We start from the raw sequence: 20,946 nt of genomic DNA on the forward strand, positions 1-20,946 counted from the left end.
ATTGTATTATTAGTTAATTATTAATGTTACTTAGTAATCGACGGTTCCGATGAAATAATTTATATATTAAATATGAGTAAACAAAAGATTTTCTTAAAGTAATTAAACAGTAGAAATACATAAGGATTTTTATACATAAAAATTATATTTTATGCACAAAATGTATATATTTATATTTTATGTATTAACAAATAAATAAATGTAACTTTTTTTGTAAATGTTATACAAACATATTATAATTTACTTTAGAAATTTGATTACATGAAAAAAGATAATTAATTAGCTGGTATTAATATACATAATTAGTGAATTCTTTTCTATGTAAATTTACTTTCCTATTGCTAACGCAACATAAACTCACACACTATTCATTTGGATCTAATTTAGCCAGTTATTTCCCAAATATAAGAAAGCGTTTAATTACAATGCCAAGATGTATAATTAATTGAAATGAAATGAATAGGATGACTTAATGATTTTGTTTAAATTAAGCAATATGATAATAAGTTGTAAAAATTTAATGTGTACATGTATTAAATTGTTTTGAATTATTTATAGAAAATCATGAAAATTTGTTTTTTTTTAATTAAATTTCTAATTTGTTTTTTAATTAGTCCATTTATTATAATTTAAAAAATTTAAGATATTTATTGAATTATCAAGACAACTAATAAAATAACATACATTATTAACTTTTAAATTGTTAAAAATTTAGATAAAATAAAAAAAAATATAGGTATATAACAAATTAGCAAAGATTAAAAAGATATAAATGAAAAAATGTAGTTAAATTTATGTATAGTCGTTCAAATCTACGGTGAATTATGTTTTTCGGCGCCTTAATTTTCTGTACTACACTTGTACGGCTTATCGATCTAGCTACAGTGTCGGTTTGGTAACGTTGCAGATCGATCGAAACCAGCTTCAGAATTATTTATGGTTCGCTTGTTTATGTAGAATACGATCGTATCGCCGATAACTTTTACTTTCGCGATCGTGGAGAACGCTATCGCTGTTAATTCGCGCAATGTGGCAAACTCGCGGAATATATGTAGTTTTTGTGCCGTTTCGACGCTTATCGAATACAATATGTCCACCAGAAGAAAACCAATGTTTTTCCTAATGCACACATAAACAGGACGTTTGTAATTGCACATTTTATCGTCATTTCCGTAATGTAATTATTGTTGCCGCCTTTTAATTAAATCTTAATGATTTTCCTGTAATGCAACACGTGCAACTAGTAGAGCCAATTTGCGACTAACTTTGTCGTAACATAAAATTATAAGAGTAAAAACAATTTTATTTATTAATAAAATGAAATTTACATGAATATGCTTATTTTCTAAATTAATTTTATAAGGATACTATTTTTTATAAATTTGAAACAGAATTTTATTCTAATAAAATAAAAATTTCTTGTGAAGGATAGAGAAATATCGAATATTGTATAACAGTTTTACATAATTCAAATAGGACCTTGTACTAATATGTGTGTCATAAAATTTGTATAAGGAAATATTATAACAATTATTTCTTGCATCTTGACAGCGATAACATTGGGCTTTGAGGCAATGTTCGAATGCGATGACAGCTTCGCACTATGCGAAGTGCGGTTGCCTTGGTTTCTCGCAATAACGTTCTTATGAACGGCCGTAGTTGAATATCAATCAATTGGCAGGCATTTTCCTTTCTACAGGACCTAAGCAATGTCTGGCCTTACGTAGTTATGCGGGTGTTGACCGTTTCTCATCGATGGATGGCTTTACGCCTTGATGATTCTTAAAGCCATTCTCAGTCACCGCGAGCTTCTGACATTCTATTTGTTATTACATCACTTTAGTGTGTTATACAAAAAGCAATTCGTTTTAACGATTCTGAATGTATCAATTCCTATGAAAAGACTTATCAATGTTAGCCATTTCTACGCTTGTCACGCTTTAATATTTATACGAGATAATTTTCTGTTGTTTACATAAAAATAATAACCTCTTGTTTTAAAGCTATGCAAATTTTTGCGATAATTTTTTGTTTTGTTAGTTGTAACTAAAATTTTCATTAATGATGTATTTGCTAACATTTTGCAAAGATTTGCCGCGGTATAAGAAATTAGGTGTTACTTGGCGATTCCCCTGGCAGTCATGAGCCTAGTCGTAACAAGACGTTCTCTATCCATTCCCAGCTCGGAAACCGCACCATAAAACATTTATGGGAAACGTGATCAGCTTAACTTCGAACGGGCGTATGATCTTGTAATTTGTCCTATATATGGTATACAGCTCTTTTCCTTAGAAAGCGCCAAGGGAGATTTCGACTGCTGCACCAATTAACCGCGCGCGAATTTGTATTATGTTTGAAGGAACGGGTAGGAGTCCATACGTGGTTTTAATTGTGCGGTTTGTAGTATATAGTTTTTTAACTGCCAGCGGGTCGAAAGTACGATTGAGAAAGATTTATGATTGTTTTTTATTAATGACATACAACAAGAAAATTGAATTGTATTTGTAATTGATTGAATTTCCATAAAAAAGATATTGAATGAACGTGCACCATATCTTAGGTTTACAGCAGCAGAGGATTATATTTTTTACACTGATGCAGGGGATTATATTTTTTACATTGATAGCTATGGAAACCAATTAAATGAATCTTATGTCGCAATTTTGAAATTATAACACTAGTCCGTGATAATTTCGATAGATTGCACAATTATCGACAATTAATATTATGATAAATTATCACGTTGAGATCTGCTTGCATAAGATTCATCGGCTTTATAATAATAGTATTTAGTTGTTTGAAATATCCTTTCTGATATCAGATATCGTTCAGAGCGTACCGATTAAATTGAAATACGGACGTAGTGGAGAATGAATGAAACTTCCTTTTAATCTATCTCCGAAATGAATCTAATTTGTTCGGTTGATGCGATAATCACTCGCAAACTATTCCGAAACGAATTTCAGTTTACAAAGAAATGCGGGCAAGGCCGTATCATTAACGGAATGCAGCCAAGTTTATAGTAGATTCTATTAGCCAGAATTGTGTAATTCACTGTAACTACCGGCCCCGTGGCTACAAGTAGCTTCGAGAGGCAATGTATGCATAAACTGAACTATGCATCGCATGTTTTATCACGAAACAGAATGTTAATTATACACTTTCCTTCGCGAAAATAATCCTCGCTAGTGTCAAACCCAATAAAAACGATCTAGTTAATGGACAGAGCTGCTTAATAACAAGTCATAATTATATCATTCGGAAGCAAAAATAATTAGGTCGATTTTTTTATTCTTGTCCACTTATCATTATGTCACTTGTACAAGACTTCAATTTTAATTATATGAAATATCTATATCCTTTTTTATATATAAAAAAATAAAAAATATAAATTTGTACATACACATAAATATAAGATATCTGCGCGCATTACGTTTGTAGCTTTTGTAAACTTAATTTATCTATTTATTTTATTCATATTTTGAATTTTATAAATTTAATAATTCAAACAGTGCAATTGCATATAAATTGTACACTTAAAATTTTTATTTTTATGCTAAAAAGTTAAACTGAAGTCTTCAACATTATAATTATTTCTATCTTGTTTTACATCGTATTTCATATTTATGATTTATATTTTTCCTTTTTTTTTTTACAAACGTGAAATATAGTATAAATCAACATTACGACATCTGATTTCTATCCTCACAATTATTCCAACAAAATGTAACTATACATAGCATTCTGTTTGCTCGCAATTGGCGATTGATGTGTACGTGCATCGGACCAATCTCGGTCGATCGCATTTTAGGCACTTGTACTTTCTCGCAGCGAGACTTGTTTCGTTGGCTAGGTGTAATACGCGCAGGAGACTGCAAGTAATTGTGGCAAATCGTTCGTTCTAGCCTTCACCCACTTTCTCTTTCATAGACCGAGTTTAAGTTAACAATCGGATATAAATGTGTCGAGCCAGACGTGTAATACAACGCGATGATATCCGTGTTTCGTTATTTACAACATATTACAAGAGTACTTTGAACCTTAAAACAATTTTCTCGAGCTATATATAGAATTTATTCTACACAGTATTGAGATACTTACCGCATTATCTACATTCTGATTTGTTTTTTTACTATATTTTTTATAACATTAAAATAAATTATTGGAAATTTTTAGTTGCAAACTATTGATAGTATAGAAGTAGATAACAAAATGTTTTTTATTTGAGTGAACATTACTTTGGCAAAATTTTATTTCAACTTTGAAAGCGAAAATTAACTTATTGTTAGTTTAATGTATGTTAATATATATATTAATTATTCAATAAATTAAAATAAAACTTATCTAGGGAGATAATTCCAAATACTTTCATAAATTCTTTCACGAATTTTTTAGGTCTTCCGTTAATATTTCTCAATTGTACTAAATAAACTTTTAATCAAAATATAATTTTTTAAACATATGCGTTTTTCAAGATTAAAAATTTTATTTTAAGCATTTTATTTTTTATATTATTAAAACAAGATTTGGTAGTAAAAACAAACCAATTTAATATTTTAATAACCGATTTAATTTGATATTGTAAATTTAAAAAAACAGAAAAATTAGAAAAATTAAAAGATAGAGAAACATTAGAAATTATAAAAATACATAAAAAAAGAATCTTATCTATATAATATTAAACATTATGTAGATAATAATTTTATTGACGAATCCAACGTATTCGTTGAGCTAAATGCAACGACACATAATTTTTTTTTCTTTTAAAAGGTTATATTATGTACGTATATCGTGATAAAATATTCGGGAAGCATCGATTAATGCTTTGAAACTACAAGTGAACTCAGTTATCGAATTCGTAGCAGCTGACTCGACTTAGGCACCTAATTGGCGGAGAAAGTCCCGTCAAACGTGGCGTGCACTGTAATTAAACGAGCGTTTAATCGCGGTAGTGCATTTCTGAGAGCTATGGTTTGTCTCTTGAGACCATTGCAAATAACCATAATGATGTTAGACGCGATGAAGAAGTGCATACGTTCGTTATTCCTGCTGCGCGTTATATCACTTCTGCCACTTTAGCATATTTTAAAAATTTTGTTGTGATTAATCAAGTTTTAGTCCTTTCTCACAAAAAGTTTTAACATTTTTAACATTAAAAAGAATTTTGAAAGGGAGTTTTTACATCATTACAAAAATTTTTATTATAAAAATGGCAGTAAAACTTTTTATTTTATTTATGATAGAATAAATTTGAATCAATAAAAAAATAAGAAAAAATTTTTAATCAAAGTTTAATTACAATTAAATTAAAAATACTGATTTTATCATTACAATTATGCCTTAATTTATTTTCAATTGCGTGTTGTTTTACTGTCACGTTGGGCGCATATTTATATGACATAAATATGCGCCCAGAATGACATATTTAAAGTAGAATTTATCATTCACATGAATTTATATCAATATTTTATTGAAGAAGCTTGTAAGAGAGATCACGCGATCAGAAATACGTCGTAACTTACTTTCGAACGAATCTCGCTTTAATTTGAATCATACATCATACACGGGTGATGAAGGTAACATGTAACTCATTATCATATCTTATATAAGAAAACTTATTTTTTAAATATTTATTTTTAATAAAAATCTAAAGTTATCTTTGACAGAAATAATAATAGTTTTTTTGTCACCTATATCAAGATTTAATTATTTATATAATTAATTAACAAAAAAACGAGATCTCTTTTTAGCTTTTTAATTAATTTTATTTACATATAAATTATTTATATTTCTGAATTTATTTTTATAAAACAGAAATATTTTTAGTGTAACGCAATTTGTAGTATTTACGATTTTCGATTTTTAATTTTATGTATCATATTTTATAATTATAGAAAGAATGATTCTTTAAATTAGAATAATTAGATAATTAATTAAGAAGACGTTAATATCAATATAAGTAAAATTTTAATCTATTTGCAAACATTAATATTATTACGTTATTATTTTATTAAGCATTCCAGTGAATTTGTTCGTACGAATAATTTTATTCGTACAGATTTTCTTTGCAATAGGAAGCGGATGACGTTCTTGCGAAAAAAACGTAGTTGCCTTTAACACTTAGATCATGTATAATATAATGCATATCTCTCTGATGTGTAACCACATGCGAATTTACGGAGTGCCAAATGCAATTTAAGATAAACTTTAAAAAGTAGTTTTATATTGAAATTCGCTTACTTATCGTGCAGGTGGATATTAGTCATAGTTAAATAAGAAATCTAAGACAAGTTAAACTTATCGAGTGCGTTACATTTTTGATGATTTTGGCTAAAATATCCGTTTGTTCCAATTTCCGCTCAACGAATAAATACAAATTATCTCGCAATAAACTTTCCCGTATATTTCATTTTCAAGCGCAGCAATAAACCACAGCTTCTTAGGTAACGGTGTTAATCAGGCTATTTAATTTGCTCCTTGTTTCTTGCGGCTGATTCTTGTCACTTATCCAAAAAATTGCCAGACGCGAACGTCTATAATAATCGTTTTACTTTCACCGAACAACGATACAGTCGCATGACTCAAATTTTGACGAATGCGCGCTGTTTGCACGCTTTCTTAGCGTGATGCACTTTTTCTTTGCGGACACGTATCGAAATCATTTCCTTTTTACCAATATATAGTCTCAATCGATCGTAAATATATACCTGTCGCGATTGCTCAAGTAAATCATAGTATGCTACTAAAAGAACATTTTTAATATTACATTTAGAATATAACCGTTTTATGACAGCAAAAATTTACATATGACATTGTTAATATACTAGATATAGTTAAAATGTTTTTGATTTATTATTTGCTACCATAATTCATAAATTATGGAAGTTTAAAAAAAAAAATTTTTAATATCTTTTAGTATGTATCTTTTAAAATTTACTTTACAATTAAAGAATTAAATATATTATATTATTCTTATGTGTAAATTGTATAAATTTGCAATCATAATTCAAGAAATTACATTAATTATTATTAAAATTATCCTTTATCTAAAGGTAAAAAGTAACATATGTATAACGTGTATTTAGAGAGAAGCTAAAATGCATGGTCGGAACGAATCATATATTTTAGTTTGTTCGAGATTTAAGAGAGAAATTTGCGCTAGAAATTTCATCGCTGAATGCTCGTTTCACCATCACATTTGACTTACATATCGTTGCTCAAATGAAGATCGTTAAACACGATATATTGCAGGATGTGCGAATTTTATTCGCATTTTGATATAACGTATTCATTATTTTATAATATCAATACCTTGGAATCATATTAATTTTGATTTTTTGTAACGGAATATTAATCCGTTAGTTCCCCGTGAATGTTACATAATTTCAAGTGCGAAAGAAATTTTAGAGTTATCGGTTGATCAAGCCAAACTAGTGAAAGGAACTTTTCTTCCGTATAAATTATTACGAATGGCGCCTCGTTTACCGAAATATCTTGATAATTAGTGCGGAAATACAAGTAATCGTAAAGCAGTTCAATTTCAATTACAGATTATATGACAATAGTCATTTTATATTTATGATGAAGATAAAATATCGTATGATTAACGTTATGATCACAGAAATATAGATTTAAAATATTTCTAGCTTTATTGTTTTGTTAACGAAAGTAAATTGCTTGCAGTTATGATACTTACTTACGAGCTATGAGCTCAGAATGTTCAGTTTCAAATTTATTACGTCCGAGATAAAGCACAAAGTACGTGTTCATGTTCAATGTAACGTTTATATTATGATAATTAATTTTCAATGATATGAAAATGTAATTTATAAAAAAAATATATATTTTTTTTTAATTCTTGAATTTGTGAATCGCAAAATATTCTATTTTTTATCTTTATTTTAAAAAGCTAAATAATAACGAAATTTTTAATTTATTGAAACTGTATCCAAAAGGACAGCATTCGCTAAAGAATCTAAAAATTTAGCTGGGTATAAATCTGAAAATAATTTTGTGAGATCATCAAAATAATTATGTAAGTGGTTAAGTTCTAAGAATATCAAAATTTTTTGCAGCATTTTGCTTATCATCATGCTCGAACATTTTTATAAATTAGACAAAACAGGCGCGCGCTAGAAAGCTTCTAACATAATTTTATACAAATTACAAATTAAATATTATATTATTAACCATTCAATACACATAGTCAATCGATCTCCACGATGACAGCCGTTCACGAAATAAGCGGTGAATGAGAATCAATCAGCACATCGGAGGAAAAGCGACAACAATAAACTTTGAGATTATAAGTACTGATTCAATACACTTTTTTCATACAGGATTTCAGCTTTTTGTGACAAGTGTAAAAGACATTGCAATTTAATCACAAATAATTTTTGCGTTTGAATGGACACAAGTACAAATACCGGATATGATTCAGCATTAGAATCGTTGCGATGTGCACTCTGATTTTTCATCACGTTATCGGTTCAATGAGACCATGTCTCATTGAACTTAGCGTCTAACCGGCCGATCAGCTGTATTAACCACGATTTATGAGCATGTCGCGGGTTGACAAAGCACCCCAGAAAGTGCGTCTCCTTTAAGTGACTTGCTGCCTGCGACTATGGCTTGTAAGATACAAGTGTCGTATGAATCGTGGTTAAAAAAGCTTAGTCGACGTTAGACGTTAAACGTGATACAAAAGGCAGAACGCATTCGCAACGACCTCACTATCGATCCCGTATCTATCGGGTCCGAAATGATAATTCGTTAATCGTATTTCGTTAATCGCGTAATAAGCAATGTCTCTTGCAGATGCTTCGAAAAGATGCTTGCAGCGCTACAAAATGATTTTTTAATGCAAAAATTATTTTTATCTTTAAGTGTAATTTTTATTTCTACTTCAAGTTTTCGTAATAAATGCACTAGACATTGTGATTCGTCCAGAAAATAATTTTCGCTTTTGGTTGAACACATCTGAAATTATGGGGTACGATTCGGTATCGGAGATCGAGGCAATGTGCACTCTGACTTCTCGTTACGTTATCGGTTCTATGAAACCATGTCTCATTGAACTTAGCGTCTAACCGGCCGATCAGCTGGATTAACCACGATTTGTGAGCATGTCGCGGGTTGACAAAGCACCCCAGAAAGTGCGTCTCCTTTAAGTGACTTGCTGCCTGCGACTATGGCTTGTAAGATACAAGTGTCGTATGAATCGTGGTTAAAAAAGCTTAGTCGATGTTAGACGTGCGTTAAACGTGATACAAAAGACAGAACGCATTCGCAACGAGCTCACTATCGATCTCGTATCTTTCGCGTCCGAATTGCTAATTGGTTACTTCGTTAATCGCGTAATAAGCAATGTCTTGCAGATGCCCCAAAAAGATGCTTGCAGCGCTAGAAAATGATTTTTTTAATGCAGACATTTTTTTTATCTTTCTGTATAATTTTTATTTCTATTTCAAATCTTCGTGATAAATGCACTAGACATTGTGATTTGTTCAGAAAATAATTTTTGCGTTCGATTGAGTACATCTGAAATTATGGGGTACGATTCGGTATCGGAGATCGATGCAATGTGCACTCTGACTTCTCGTTACGTTATCGATTCAATGAGACCATGTCTCATTGAACTTAGCGTCTAACCGGCCGATCAGCTGGATTAACCATGGTTTGTGAGCATGTCGCGGGTTGACAAAAGCACCCCAGAAAGTGCGTCTCCTTTAAGTGACTTGCTGCCTGCGACTATGGCTTGTAACAAATACAAGTGTCGTATGAATTGTGGTTGAGAAAGCTTAGTTGACGTTAGACGTGCGTTAAACGTGATATAAAAGGCAGAATGCATTTGCAATGAGCTCACTATCGATCCCGTGTCTGTCGCGTTCGAACTGCTAAGTCGTTATTCTGCGATTTGAGTAACAAACAATGTCTTTTGCATGTGCCACGAAAAAGATGCTTGTAACTATATAAAATACTTTTTTATGCTGAAATTTTTTTGGTTTTTATGTATAATTTTTATGTTTACTTAACAAAACAGGCGTCCATTACGCGCCCGTTACAAAGGTTCTAATATTACGTAATTCCATGCAAATTACAAATTGGATATTACATTATTAACCCCCCAATACACATCAAGAGGCGCGGTCGTGTCTCGTACCAATTTAAAAAAAATAAATAAAAAACGCAAAGCGAGTAGTCAAAATACGCGATCTCCGCGATGACAGCCGTTCATGAAGTAAGCGCTAAATGAAAACCAATAATCAGCACATCGAAAAAGCGACAATATCAATCTTCAAGATTTCGGGTGTCGATGCATGTACTTTTTCAGATAGGATATTTTGACGATTCAATAAAATTATTTTTAGATCTGTATCTAGTTACAATTTTTAGATATTTTATAAAAACTCTTTTTTCGTGTACTTAGTAAAAATGACGGCATATATATTAGGATTCAAAAGCAGAAATTAAAACATATAAATTGCAAATGGATTTGAATTGGTTCTTAAATTAATTTATCAAATGCTTTAATCCATCACACGAGATCATAAGCAATATATGAAACCAAGAGATTATCATTTCTTTTATATTATTATATTATATTTTTATTATAATACATCTGCTTCATTATGTGGTGAAATCGTATTATGATCATGCTCGAGTTTATTCACTGTAAGAAGAAACAGGAAGGTCAACAGATTAGATCATCGGGACATAAAGTTACGACACTTCTAGTTTCAGTGACTCTGACAAATAATTGTGCTCTCAGAGAAATTCGAGTTCTCTGTATAATAAATGGGTCGGTCATTTTCACGCGAAGCAGATTAGTCTACGACAACGTGAGAATCGCGATATAACTCCGTGACTGAACATTTCAGATACCCGATTTGGTAAGGTTTCTCACAACATGATTACACACACCGCGACGTTTATTGCTGCACTTATTATTACGTGGTTCATTTTCAGAACGGAAATGCCACTGGTCGGATAGCTAGTGATCGGTGTGAATGATTGCGGACATTTGTTTTAGTCACGTGCATCTAATTTTATTCGTCATCACGTTTTGCATCATAAAAAGCGAATTTCACTATATTCTTATTAAAAAATTAAAAAAACTATTAATAAACTTAATAGAAATTGATATAATATATGTGATCATCTATAACTATAAAATTATTTTATTTCTTGAGAGAGAAAAACAACAGTTACGGGATACTTAGTCTGCATATTTTATTTGACAAATTATAACTAACTCATAACTGTGCGATTACACGTAAGTATATGAATGGATAATTATAAATATGATAACTATAATTATGAAATAACGCGATCTGCATGTATTAGTAATTGTTATAATGTAACACATTAGTAAATGTTATAATTACATTATAACAATTACTAATATAGTTGTCACGACCTTCAAATATGATATCGATATTTATCTTATTAATTATTTATTATTACTCTGAAAGTGTCTTAAAATAACAGAGTAGAGGAGCATTAATAAAGAGTCAGAATTATAGAAAAATATTTATTTAATGATATGCTCATGTATCACATGTATAAATGTGTGTGTGTGTACATGTGCATACATATGATGTGGAAAATAGTTTTTATCGACAGATAACAATAACATTTCTACATTTTTAATTAATTAGAAATTATTTTTTAAATATTATGTAAATTCTGAAATATTAAATTTTGAAATTATTAAATTTAATGCTAATAAGACTGTCATTCTGAATTTGATTGCTAAATATTACAGTATTGGATAAGTAATATTTGAAAGACGGTAAAAGAAAGTTTCAAATTCTTGAAATCATTTCGTGTTTGTTGGGAAATTATAGAATCTGTTGTAATGACGCAATTGATGCTAAACTTATGAAGAAAGTAGCGCCTTGTGTACCTGAACGCGACACGCTACTTTGCGCACCGGGAAATATTGTTCAGGCGCAAGGCACTCACTCGTAAAAAGAAATACGAAACACAATATTTACGCAGGCTTTATAACTCAATAACTTATTACACATTAAATAGCGAGATTTGTGTTACATATTGGACCTCTTCGTACTTTCATTAGTAAACTCTCAAAACGTTATATTCGTGGAGTAGGAAATTATTACTTTCCTCGCGTAGTAATCAACTAGAGGTAATTGCGTTGGAGCTTTGCACACGTACTCGTTTTGCCATGACGAAGAAATTTGCATTGCTACTTTACTTTTCACAAACGCTGTTTCGATTTATTCGAGGTACTCTGGGATTTTCATTACTTCCGGCATCGGCTAAAAGCGTTCGGAAACGTTGTGATCTTCTTTTTGCATGATGAAAGTAACCGAACGTCAGCCAGCGATGCCACGAATGATCATAAACGTCCAATTTCCCGCTTGGCCGTAGTTTAGTGGTTTGCAGAAGTGCGTGCCTGAATGATGAAGAAAGAACGCTCTCTCTGACGGGCGTTGCCAATTGCGTTAACAACCAGCCTCCGAATGCCCATCTTCATTACCAACTTGCCTTAGTCGTCGCCTCCCGTCATGACTTCCATGAACTCTGAAAGCGCGCAAAATGCGGACTTTAGCGAAATCAGACGGCGCCTCACATTTCCCGCGGGCTACAAACTTGGCGAACCACCCAAGGCGAGAGACTTATTGAACGTGTTCGATCGACTTTGCTATTAGTGCCGGTTATGTTAAGCTCCGCTGACGTTGACGTGCGCGAAACGAATTTACTTGGCTCGCGGCTTCATAACTCGAGCACATTTTAAATGAACTCCTTGGCTTTCGAAGCGTGTCACATATTATCGTATCTCAGAAATTACGATCGTTAGATGTAATCTGGCATATTTCTTAAATACATTATTTTAAATGTCATTAGTTACTAAGTATGTGCCATAGTTTTAAATGAGACCATAATACTGATACATCATTTGATACGATATTAACATTATATCTAATAAATTCTATAATTTTATAAATCTATAAATCTATAATTTAAAATTTAATAATATAATTGTAACTCCTATTTATTTTGATAAATACAAGATCTAGCGTTGTACTCTAATAACCATTAAATGCTACTACGGGTGAATTATTACCTGGGAGTTAATTCAAGTATTTGTTAATAAATAGCAGCATTAGCCTGGAGCTTATAGTTCCATCTATTCTCTTCTTTAGTACGCCTCTAGTCAGATCTGTACTATGTTTTTAATGATCTATGATTTCAAGCTTATCTGGATGCATAATTTTAATATAACTCTTTTCTATTTTATTTTTTGTAATAAATATTTTGTTTGCAATTAAGTTCGTTTTTATAAAGTAATAAGCTATTTAATATGGGTAGAGAAACACTTACCAAAAACTAGTTTAGTAGTTTTAAATAAATTTTGCGATAATTTTTCTGACTGATAATGAAAGTAAGGATCTATCAGAATATAATGAATCTATTAAATCGATATATGTATAATTAGTATACAAATTATTATTCAAATAATAATTATATCAATTTATTCCACTCAGAAAATTAGACTATCATTTTTCATTTATTAGTTAAGAATTTGTTAATAAAAAAGCAGGAGTCATCATTTTCTTTACTTTTCAGCTTTAAACATTTTTTTTATACTATCCCATCGCTGATTAGATTTTCAGAAAGAGCAATTCTTTTTACTTTTAGATACCAATTGTGATCTAATAATTTTGATTAGGGGTCAAGTCACAAAGATTTAAAACAAAAAAAACTTGTAGAGCTTCTAAAGCTTAATGGGTTACAACAACAATTAATAAGTTTGTAAACATTAAAATTTATTTATCTTACGTTAAAATAATATTACTTTAATTATTTTATCATCTTGCAACTCATGAAATAGAAAAAAAGCACAAAATTTTTAATTATTATTAATTTTTCACTCAAAATAGTATTAACGTAATTAAAATATGATTAGCACTTGAGTTAAACTAATTTAAATTATTTGCTTTAGTTTTTTTTTTAAGAATAATTGTGAATTGAAAAATAATTTCAAAAATTGGTCTAACTTATTTAATTTCCTTGACGTCTCCGAACTAACACATCGCGCGAAATAGTAAAAGGGATATATAATAACAATACCGTCAAAATCGAGCGTTCCTGAGCCGTCAGCGTCGATCTCTTCGATCATTAGATCGAGTTCTTCCGGTGATAGCTTGTCGTCGAGTTCGTGAAGGATATCGCGAAAAACAGCGGTAGTTATGTAGCCGTTGCCCTCTTTGTCATACAACCGGAATGCCTCACGTAATTCTTGCTGCATCGCTTCCGAATCCTCTTCTACTAAGAATCTAGCAGCCAGCGTGCAGAATTCTTCGAACTCGAGTTCTCCGGAACCTGTTAGTATGTATGAAGACACGTTAAGGGAATGCGATTAAGAGAAAATCGACGCAAGATCGACAGAATATATTTTACTTACCGTCTTCGTCAACTTCCTTAATGATTTCCTGCAGTGTCTTTTCGCTAAGCTCGTAACCCAACATGGTCAATATCGTGCCTACCATGTTAGTACCGATACTGCCTTTCTTTTCGTGATCGAAAGCATCAAAGGCTTTCTTCAACACTATAGAAAAGTGATAGCTTTATGTTACTCTAAATTTTTATTGTAAATTTATATATATATAAGATAAAAAGATATTTACGGGCCTGCTGATCCTTGGTTAAATCATCCTGGAATTATGAGATATTTCATTATTGTTTATATGATTTTATGCTATTAATTTACTGAAAACATAATCTTATTAAAAATAATATTTTAATAAATTTGAATAAATTTATGCAAAAACAATGTTTTTTTAGTGACATTTGTTATCAATATTTAAACTTGATTATGGAATTATTATTTTTATTTAATTTCATAATTAATTATACACATTAAATATTATTTTTATTTGTAGATTTAATTTTACGTTTTACACTGGGAAAAGTAGGACTTAACAAATTATTCTCGCGTTTATCGAAAGTGTATGACTTGCCATAGCGATGGTAACTATACGCGCTATTCGTGGTACGTTGGCGTCGACGGTTTATCCGGGTATGCACCAGATTCTGGCGGTGAACTTCTGTTTTAAGTGATCATAACGATGATCTTCTGGCACGTGATTGACTAGGTAATATCTACATTCCGCGTCTAGCGGTTTTCAAATTCATCGAGGACGTTCTCCCCACTTTATTTTCTCAGACGCGTTTTACCTAATTATGCAGAACTTGTGGCAACACATTTATTTTTAAAAATTATCCGCGCTAATACTACAGTCATACGTTCAATTCGTCAACGGCTGCTCCAAATATTCTGACATGCTTACTCTGACAAAATTAATGCGAACATATCGCACGCGATTCGTCTTGATGCGAATAATTAATTATGATGTGTAGCACGAAAATCAAATTAATTATGATCATGATGTGAGTAACATTTAAGTACAGCTGTATCAATATTATATTAGTTTATTTTACGTATTTGTAATAAAACAGTTTAAATTTGCTAATACCTAAAATTAACAATTTTTTATATTAATAAGTTACATGAGATTTATAATAATAAATTTATGTGATATTTTATAAAAATAATTGTATCAATATGTCGTATTATGTGCAGAAAAATGCATCACATCTATTTTTAGATTTATTAAATTTCCTCATATTTTAATATATTATAGATAAATCAAAATTGTTTCTTTTATATTTTTAAACAAATATAATTTTAATTTGATATATTGATATTATGTCTTTTTTATAAATAATTTACCACCGTATAATATGAATTTATTACAATGCAATCTAAATTTATTGATTTTAAAGAAAATTTTTTGGCATAATTTAGTCTAAAGTTATAGCATACATTATATTATATTATAATTAAAAAATACAACTGCACAAAATTATTAGTTTACGAAAATTTTTCTCGAGATTATTTTTTAAAACTTCTACTTAGCGCATGATAATACAAGTTTTACTAATATTTATAATTTTTATTCACAATTCTTTATTGAAACATGTCATTCAATTTTTTTCAAATCACTGAAATGTCTCTAGTCTAGATCATTGCAGAGACATTTTATGATTAAAGTTTGCACCATTGTCGAGACCACACAAGTGATTCATTATGAAATTTTGTAATATGTCTGAACGGCAGGATTTACGAGCGACATAATGTGTGACTGCAACAATAGACAGAATTGGCGCATCGCCGGGGGATTCACGGGTGATGCTGACCCAAGACAGTTCTATGCAATAATTGTGCATGCCTTATTCTTAGACTCCTAATTATAACCTCATAAAGCCCGGTCTGCTATTATATTTAGGTGATTTTATCATTTATTCCGTAATACAGTCGTTTGCCATAGCATGCATTGTCGAGCTCTTTGGTACACGTGCCGTCGTTACTTTTCTGACAAAAATTCACAATAGATTATGCTGCTGTTATAGAGTTGAATGTGTAATACCACTGCTGATGCGTGCAAAGCACGTGTTACCGTTACTGCCAACACGCGAGCATATATTTTTAAATGCGACTTCTTGTATTGCTAGTAATTATATAATTATAAATTTTCTAGAACATGAAGTACGCACATCTAAGCTATTAAGCCACTTAGAAATATTCGATCTTCAATTTCGATATAAAGTGCGTATCTTATTTTTTTAATTTAAATTTGAGATCATAATTGAGCAGAATTTTCATTATGAATTATAGTACAGGGAACTTTTGGTCTTCTCAATATGAAACGGGAACTCTGAAAACTTATCAAAAGTATGGAATTTTAATGTTAGGGTGTTAATTTTACACACGCGATTGTAAAAATTAAGTTTAGAAAAACGACAATGTTCTTATCAATATCTATATCAAAACATTAGTATTTTTTAAACTGCAATTTGATATTATTTCAATTTACTAGAAATTAAAATTTATTTTTCTCTTAATTATAATTATTGACAATTTTTTCTTGATAGTAAAGTGAAACAAAAAATAATTAAATTTTTATACTTATAATATATTTTCTTAATTTTTTATGACATAATAGATATTTATTACTTTCATTTTGACATATATATATTTTTGTATTTTTATAATATCTTAAATATACATTTAGGAAATTAAATAAGTTAGACCAATTTTTGAAATTATATATATATAATTACATACACATTACCTAGACAAAACATATTATAAAATTTCAGTAATTGATTAAATTAACAACTAATGAGAGTTCAATGTCCAAAACCTGACACAAAGAATAGCAATTTTGCAATCTTGACAAATTAATAGCTCTATGAATTCCAAGGTACTGATAATCATTATTATACTTGAAATATAATTACAGAGATCCCAAAATCTCCCCCAAATTATATTTGACATACGCACAGTCTATAAATGTTAAAAATTCTGTAAGATTTATTTTTGAGTATCTTTCATCGAAACCACTGGCTCACATATTTTGTACAAATATTTTACAATGACTTTTTCTCATACATGATTAACGAGCAAACTTATACTTTGCTAGCGTCGACTTCGAAGAGATTTTGGTCTCTCTGTTTATACAGGCACACTCGTTGTTCGATACGTGGGCGATCGACACGGTGCATCCGCGTGGTGCCAAAGTCATAATTTATCCTGTCATGACCTCCATGAATTCTGCAACGTAAACGCCGGGTTAGTCAGGTACGCACAGACGAAGACGGAGTGGATTAACACCTGTGCACCGCGCAAGATCTCTTACCATCGAAATCGAGCGTGCCAGATCCATCAGTGTCTACCTCCTCTATGATCATGTCAAGCTCCTCTGGAGATAATGCGTCATCTAATTCATGAAGGATGTCTCTGAACACGTCGGTAGTGATATAACCATTGCCTTCCTTATCGTACAATCTAAACGCCTCTCGTAACTCCTGTTGTATCGCTTCTGTGTCAACTTCCTCCTCGAGAAAGCGCCCCGCTAATTGGCAAAATTCTTCGAATTTTAATTCACCAGACCCTAAAAATGGAATTTAATTCAATAGAATCCATTATTTAATTCCATTACTCATCTCTGTTACGTTAGTACTCTCTTTCTATCAGTTGTAGTTTCAAATTCGTTATATATTCCAAAAATAATTTTTTCTGGAATTTATTAATAATATATGTTTATCATGCATTTGTGAGCACGTTCTAAAAATAATATAAAACTCAACAATTTTTTATTTGGACGAAAACTTTGTTCATAAAATTTGTTAGGAGTAAATGTATTATAAAATGTCATTATCTCGTAAAGGAATAACACGAAGAATACGACTTTCTTTTTTAATAGATTTTTTTATACATCAATATTTACCCCAGGTATCAATTTCCATAATAAGTGCCGAGAGCTCTTCTGCTGGGACTGCCTGACCCATCATGTCTAAAATTGTGCCTACTATATTCGTACTGATACATCCTTTTTTATCTTTATCGAACGTGTCAAATGCCATTCTCAAATCTACGCAGGAAAATTATTTCTCAATTTTTGTATACCAAACCTCTAGACGCTAATTATAATCGATCATAATAATAATTTCAAAATAGTCACATCATTTACTGATAACAAAAACAATGACGTTTTAATATAAACGAATGTACTTACGAGATATTTGATCTTTGCTAAGCTGAATTTCTTCCTGTAATTGAGTTAACATTATTAATAACGAAATAGTTAATTAGTATATAAATTACTAGAAATGTATTAAAATACATAAAGCACTAAACAACACGTAAACAACACTTTCTTACTATGTTACTAATTCGGACAATTCATAGATAATTTACACTTAAATTACCATGTCGTTAAAGTTCGCTTTTTTAGTAAAACTCGAATTAATTAAGCTTAAACAGTTAACGCGGGTTTCCTCGGACGCAGCTAACTTATTCCACCGACGAAAAAGACCTACTGAGCTGTAGTAAACTAATTAGCGGCACAATGCTATAGATATACAACCACAATCGGTGTTAATAGATCAATCATGTATCGAACCGAACTCGCTATAAAAAGACTTTTATTTAGGACGCCTTCACGACTGTATCACTATCTCTACACGAAACAATTAACGAGCTGAAGCAACTGAATAAACATTCGAGTTTTTTAATTGGCATTTTAAATCTTTGAAAATTAATATTACATGACATTATTAATTGTTAGAGATGCGTGCGCAAATGTTGTCATTTGCATAAATGTTGTAATTTTACATTCTTTAGTAAAAGAACTGTTGTAAAATTGAGTACACTGCACAGTTCTTGGCTTCTGTATATAAATTTTACGTTTATATATATTTAGTTAAATAGAATTTAAAAATTTTCTATTGCTAAGAAATTCTTAAAAAATTCTAAATATATCCCGATAGAGATTTTCGCAGTTTTCAAATATTTACGTATTTCAGTTCATTTCTAATCGAGTTTAGTTTGCCAATTAGAATTTATGAAACTTGAAACTAATATCACATAAGAATAATAAATTATAAATTTGTATATTTTTTATTAAAGCATTTATTATTTTATTACGAAAACATGAAAATGTTAAACCTTTTTCCAATTAATATTTAACTTCTATTCAGAGATGACATAATCTAAGAAAGAATTTGTAGCATATCTGATGTTATCTTTGTATGACGTTAGACGATAGTTATAGCGAAACGGTTCCCCCGCACATAGCAAACTATTCGCGAACATGAAACCGGTTATACGCTGCATCGTATCGTACATACAGCGGTTTGGCATTGCATCCTTTTAGAGGATTGTAGTGGATTGCTGACAGCGAAAAAAATCATCTGGCAACTACCTTTAACCTCGATATATGTATGTTAACCCTTACTAGCCAATCAGATAAAGCTTCGACGTTAAATCGAACTACTGATCTAACAGCTAAAAATAATTCTGGGGAATCGCTTCGTTACCATAATAAACGGCTCATTGCAAATCACTAAGTTTAGGGTAGTTAAAAGCGTACGCTTTCATGGGTCATCTTGATTTTATCACTTTATAAACACATATGTATATTTGTCTTTAATTTCCTAAATAAATTTTAAAATCTCTTTTTCTTTACTTTTCATTTGATTATATACTTTTATCTGTATATCTATAATCAAACGTATTATCTTTCTAGAAATCAAATTAATTAATTCCATGAAAAGAGATAGAGATTACTAATGAAATTATGAACTCATCAAGACTCTAAAATTATAATAACAAATTTTAGAAAGATAAAGTTGAACAGTTTAGCTCAAAGAAAATTATATACTAACGATTTAAACAGTAAAAAATTATATGTATATATATATATATATATATATATATATATATATATATATATATATATATATATATACCTTAACAATAAAATTGTAAAAGTATTTTAAATTTATTTATATTGTAATCTATGCGTTTTCTCAGAACCTGACATTGACTTTGGGCTGTTGGCCAAATTTAGTTTAGCCCAAAGTGAACCGAGAATTCCAAACATATTCATTAGCTAACATCATGTAGGATATACATCATTTAAGATAGAAACGTATATATTATAATAGATTATTTGAAATTGATAATATGTATGATCAAAAACAAAAGAATAATTTTTATCTTTCTTTTTAATTTTATATTTTTCTTTATTTGCATAATAATTCTTTCATAATTACTCTAAAATAATTTTCAAGTTTTTGTAATAGTTTAGAAAAGATTTGTAATTTGCGAGTCATGAATAATTTCGTAATATTTCGTAATATCGTTGCACCATGCCTGTTAAATTGTCAGAATCACTTTCGTTCAAGTCTGTTACCATCGATAACAGTGCATGATATGGAATACGGAAACGGCGATAAGGGCAGTGGTTTGACTTCCTGGTTCGTGTTGAAGGCTCTTTTTAACTTTTACGAATTTTGTTGCGATAATATCAGTTTGACGCTAGAAATATGACTTGTACCATTACTCTG

At 30.3% G+C, this 20,946-nt stretch overlaps 2 protein-coding genes across 2 annotated transcripts; both read right to left on the reverse strand.

The window, feature by feature from the left end:
* Nucleotides 1-12,343: 12,343 nt before the first annotated feature.
* On the reverse strand, nt 12,344-15,032 carry LOC105193756 (troponin C, isoform 1-like). The gene is given in 5 exon segments (NM_001304587.1): nt 12,344-12,549; nt 14,101-14,352; nt 14,435-14,578; nt 14,658-14,685; nt 14,991-15,032. Coding segments are annotated over 5 exon segments (462 nt in total). The 5' UTR covers nt 14,994-15,032; the 3' UTR covers nt 12,344-12,514.
* Nucleotides 15,033-17,127: 2,095 nt separating this feature from the next.
* LOC105193765 (troponin C, isoallergen Bla g 6.0101-like) lies at nt 17,128-19,059 on the reverse strand. The gene is made up of 5 exons (XM_011158346.2): nt 18,805-19,059; nt 18,612-18,645; nt 18,324-18,467; nt 17,733-17,987; nt 17,128-17,647 (listed from the first exon to the last, which is right to left on the reverse strand). The coding sequence occupies exons 1-5, from the start codon at nt 18,805-18,807 to the stop codon at nt 17,622-17,624; spliced, it is 462 nt and encodes a 153-aa protein (XP_011156648.1). The 5' UTR covers nt 18,808-19,059; the 3' UTR covers nt 17,128-17,621.
* Nucleotides 19,060-20,946: the final 1,887 nt, after the last annotated feature.

Source organism: Solenopsis invicta, chromosome 2 (assembly GCF_016802725.1).
Source record: "Solenopsis invicta isolate M01_SB chromosome 2, UNIL_Sinv_3.0, whole genome shotgun sequence".
Classification (NCBI taxonomy): Eukaryota; Metazoa; Arthropoda; class Insecta; order Hymenoptera; family Formicidae; genus Solenopsis; species Solenopsis invicta.

Coding starts and splice junctions, on each gene's coding strand:
- LOC105193765 (XM_011158346.2), bottom strand. Junction 18,468..18,611: donor TAGCAAAGATCAAATATCTC/GTAAGTACATTC, acceptor TTTCCTGCGTAG/ATTTGAGAATGGCATTTGAC. Junction 17,988..18,323: donor TATGGAAATTGATACCTGGG/GTAAATATTGAT, acceptor TTCCATTTTTAG/GGTCTGGTGAATTAAAATTC.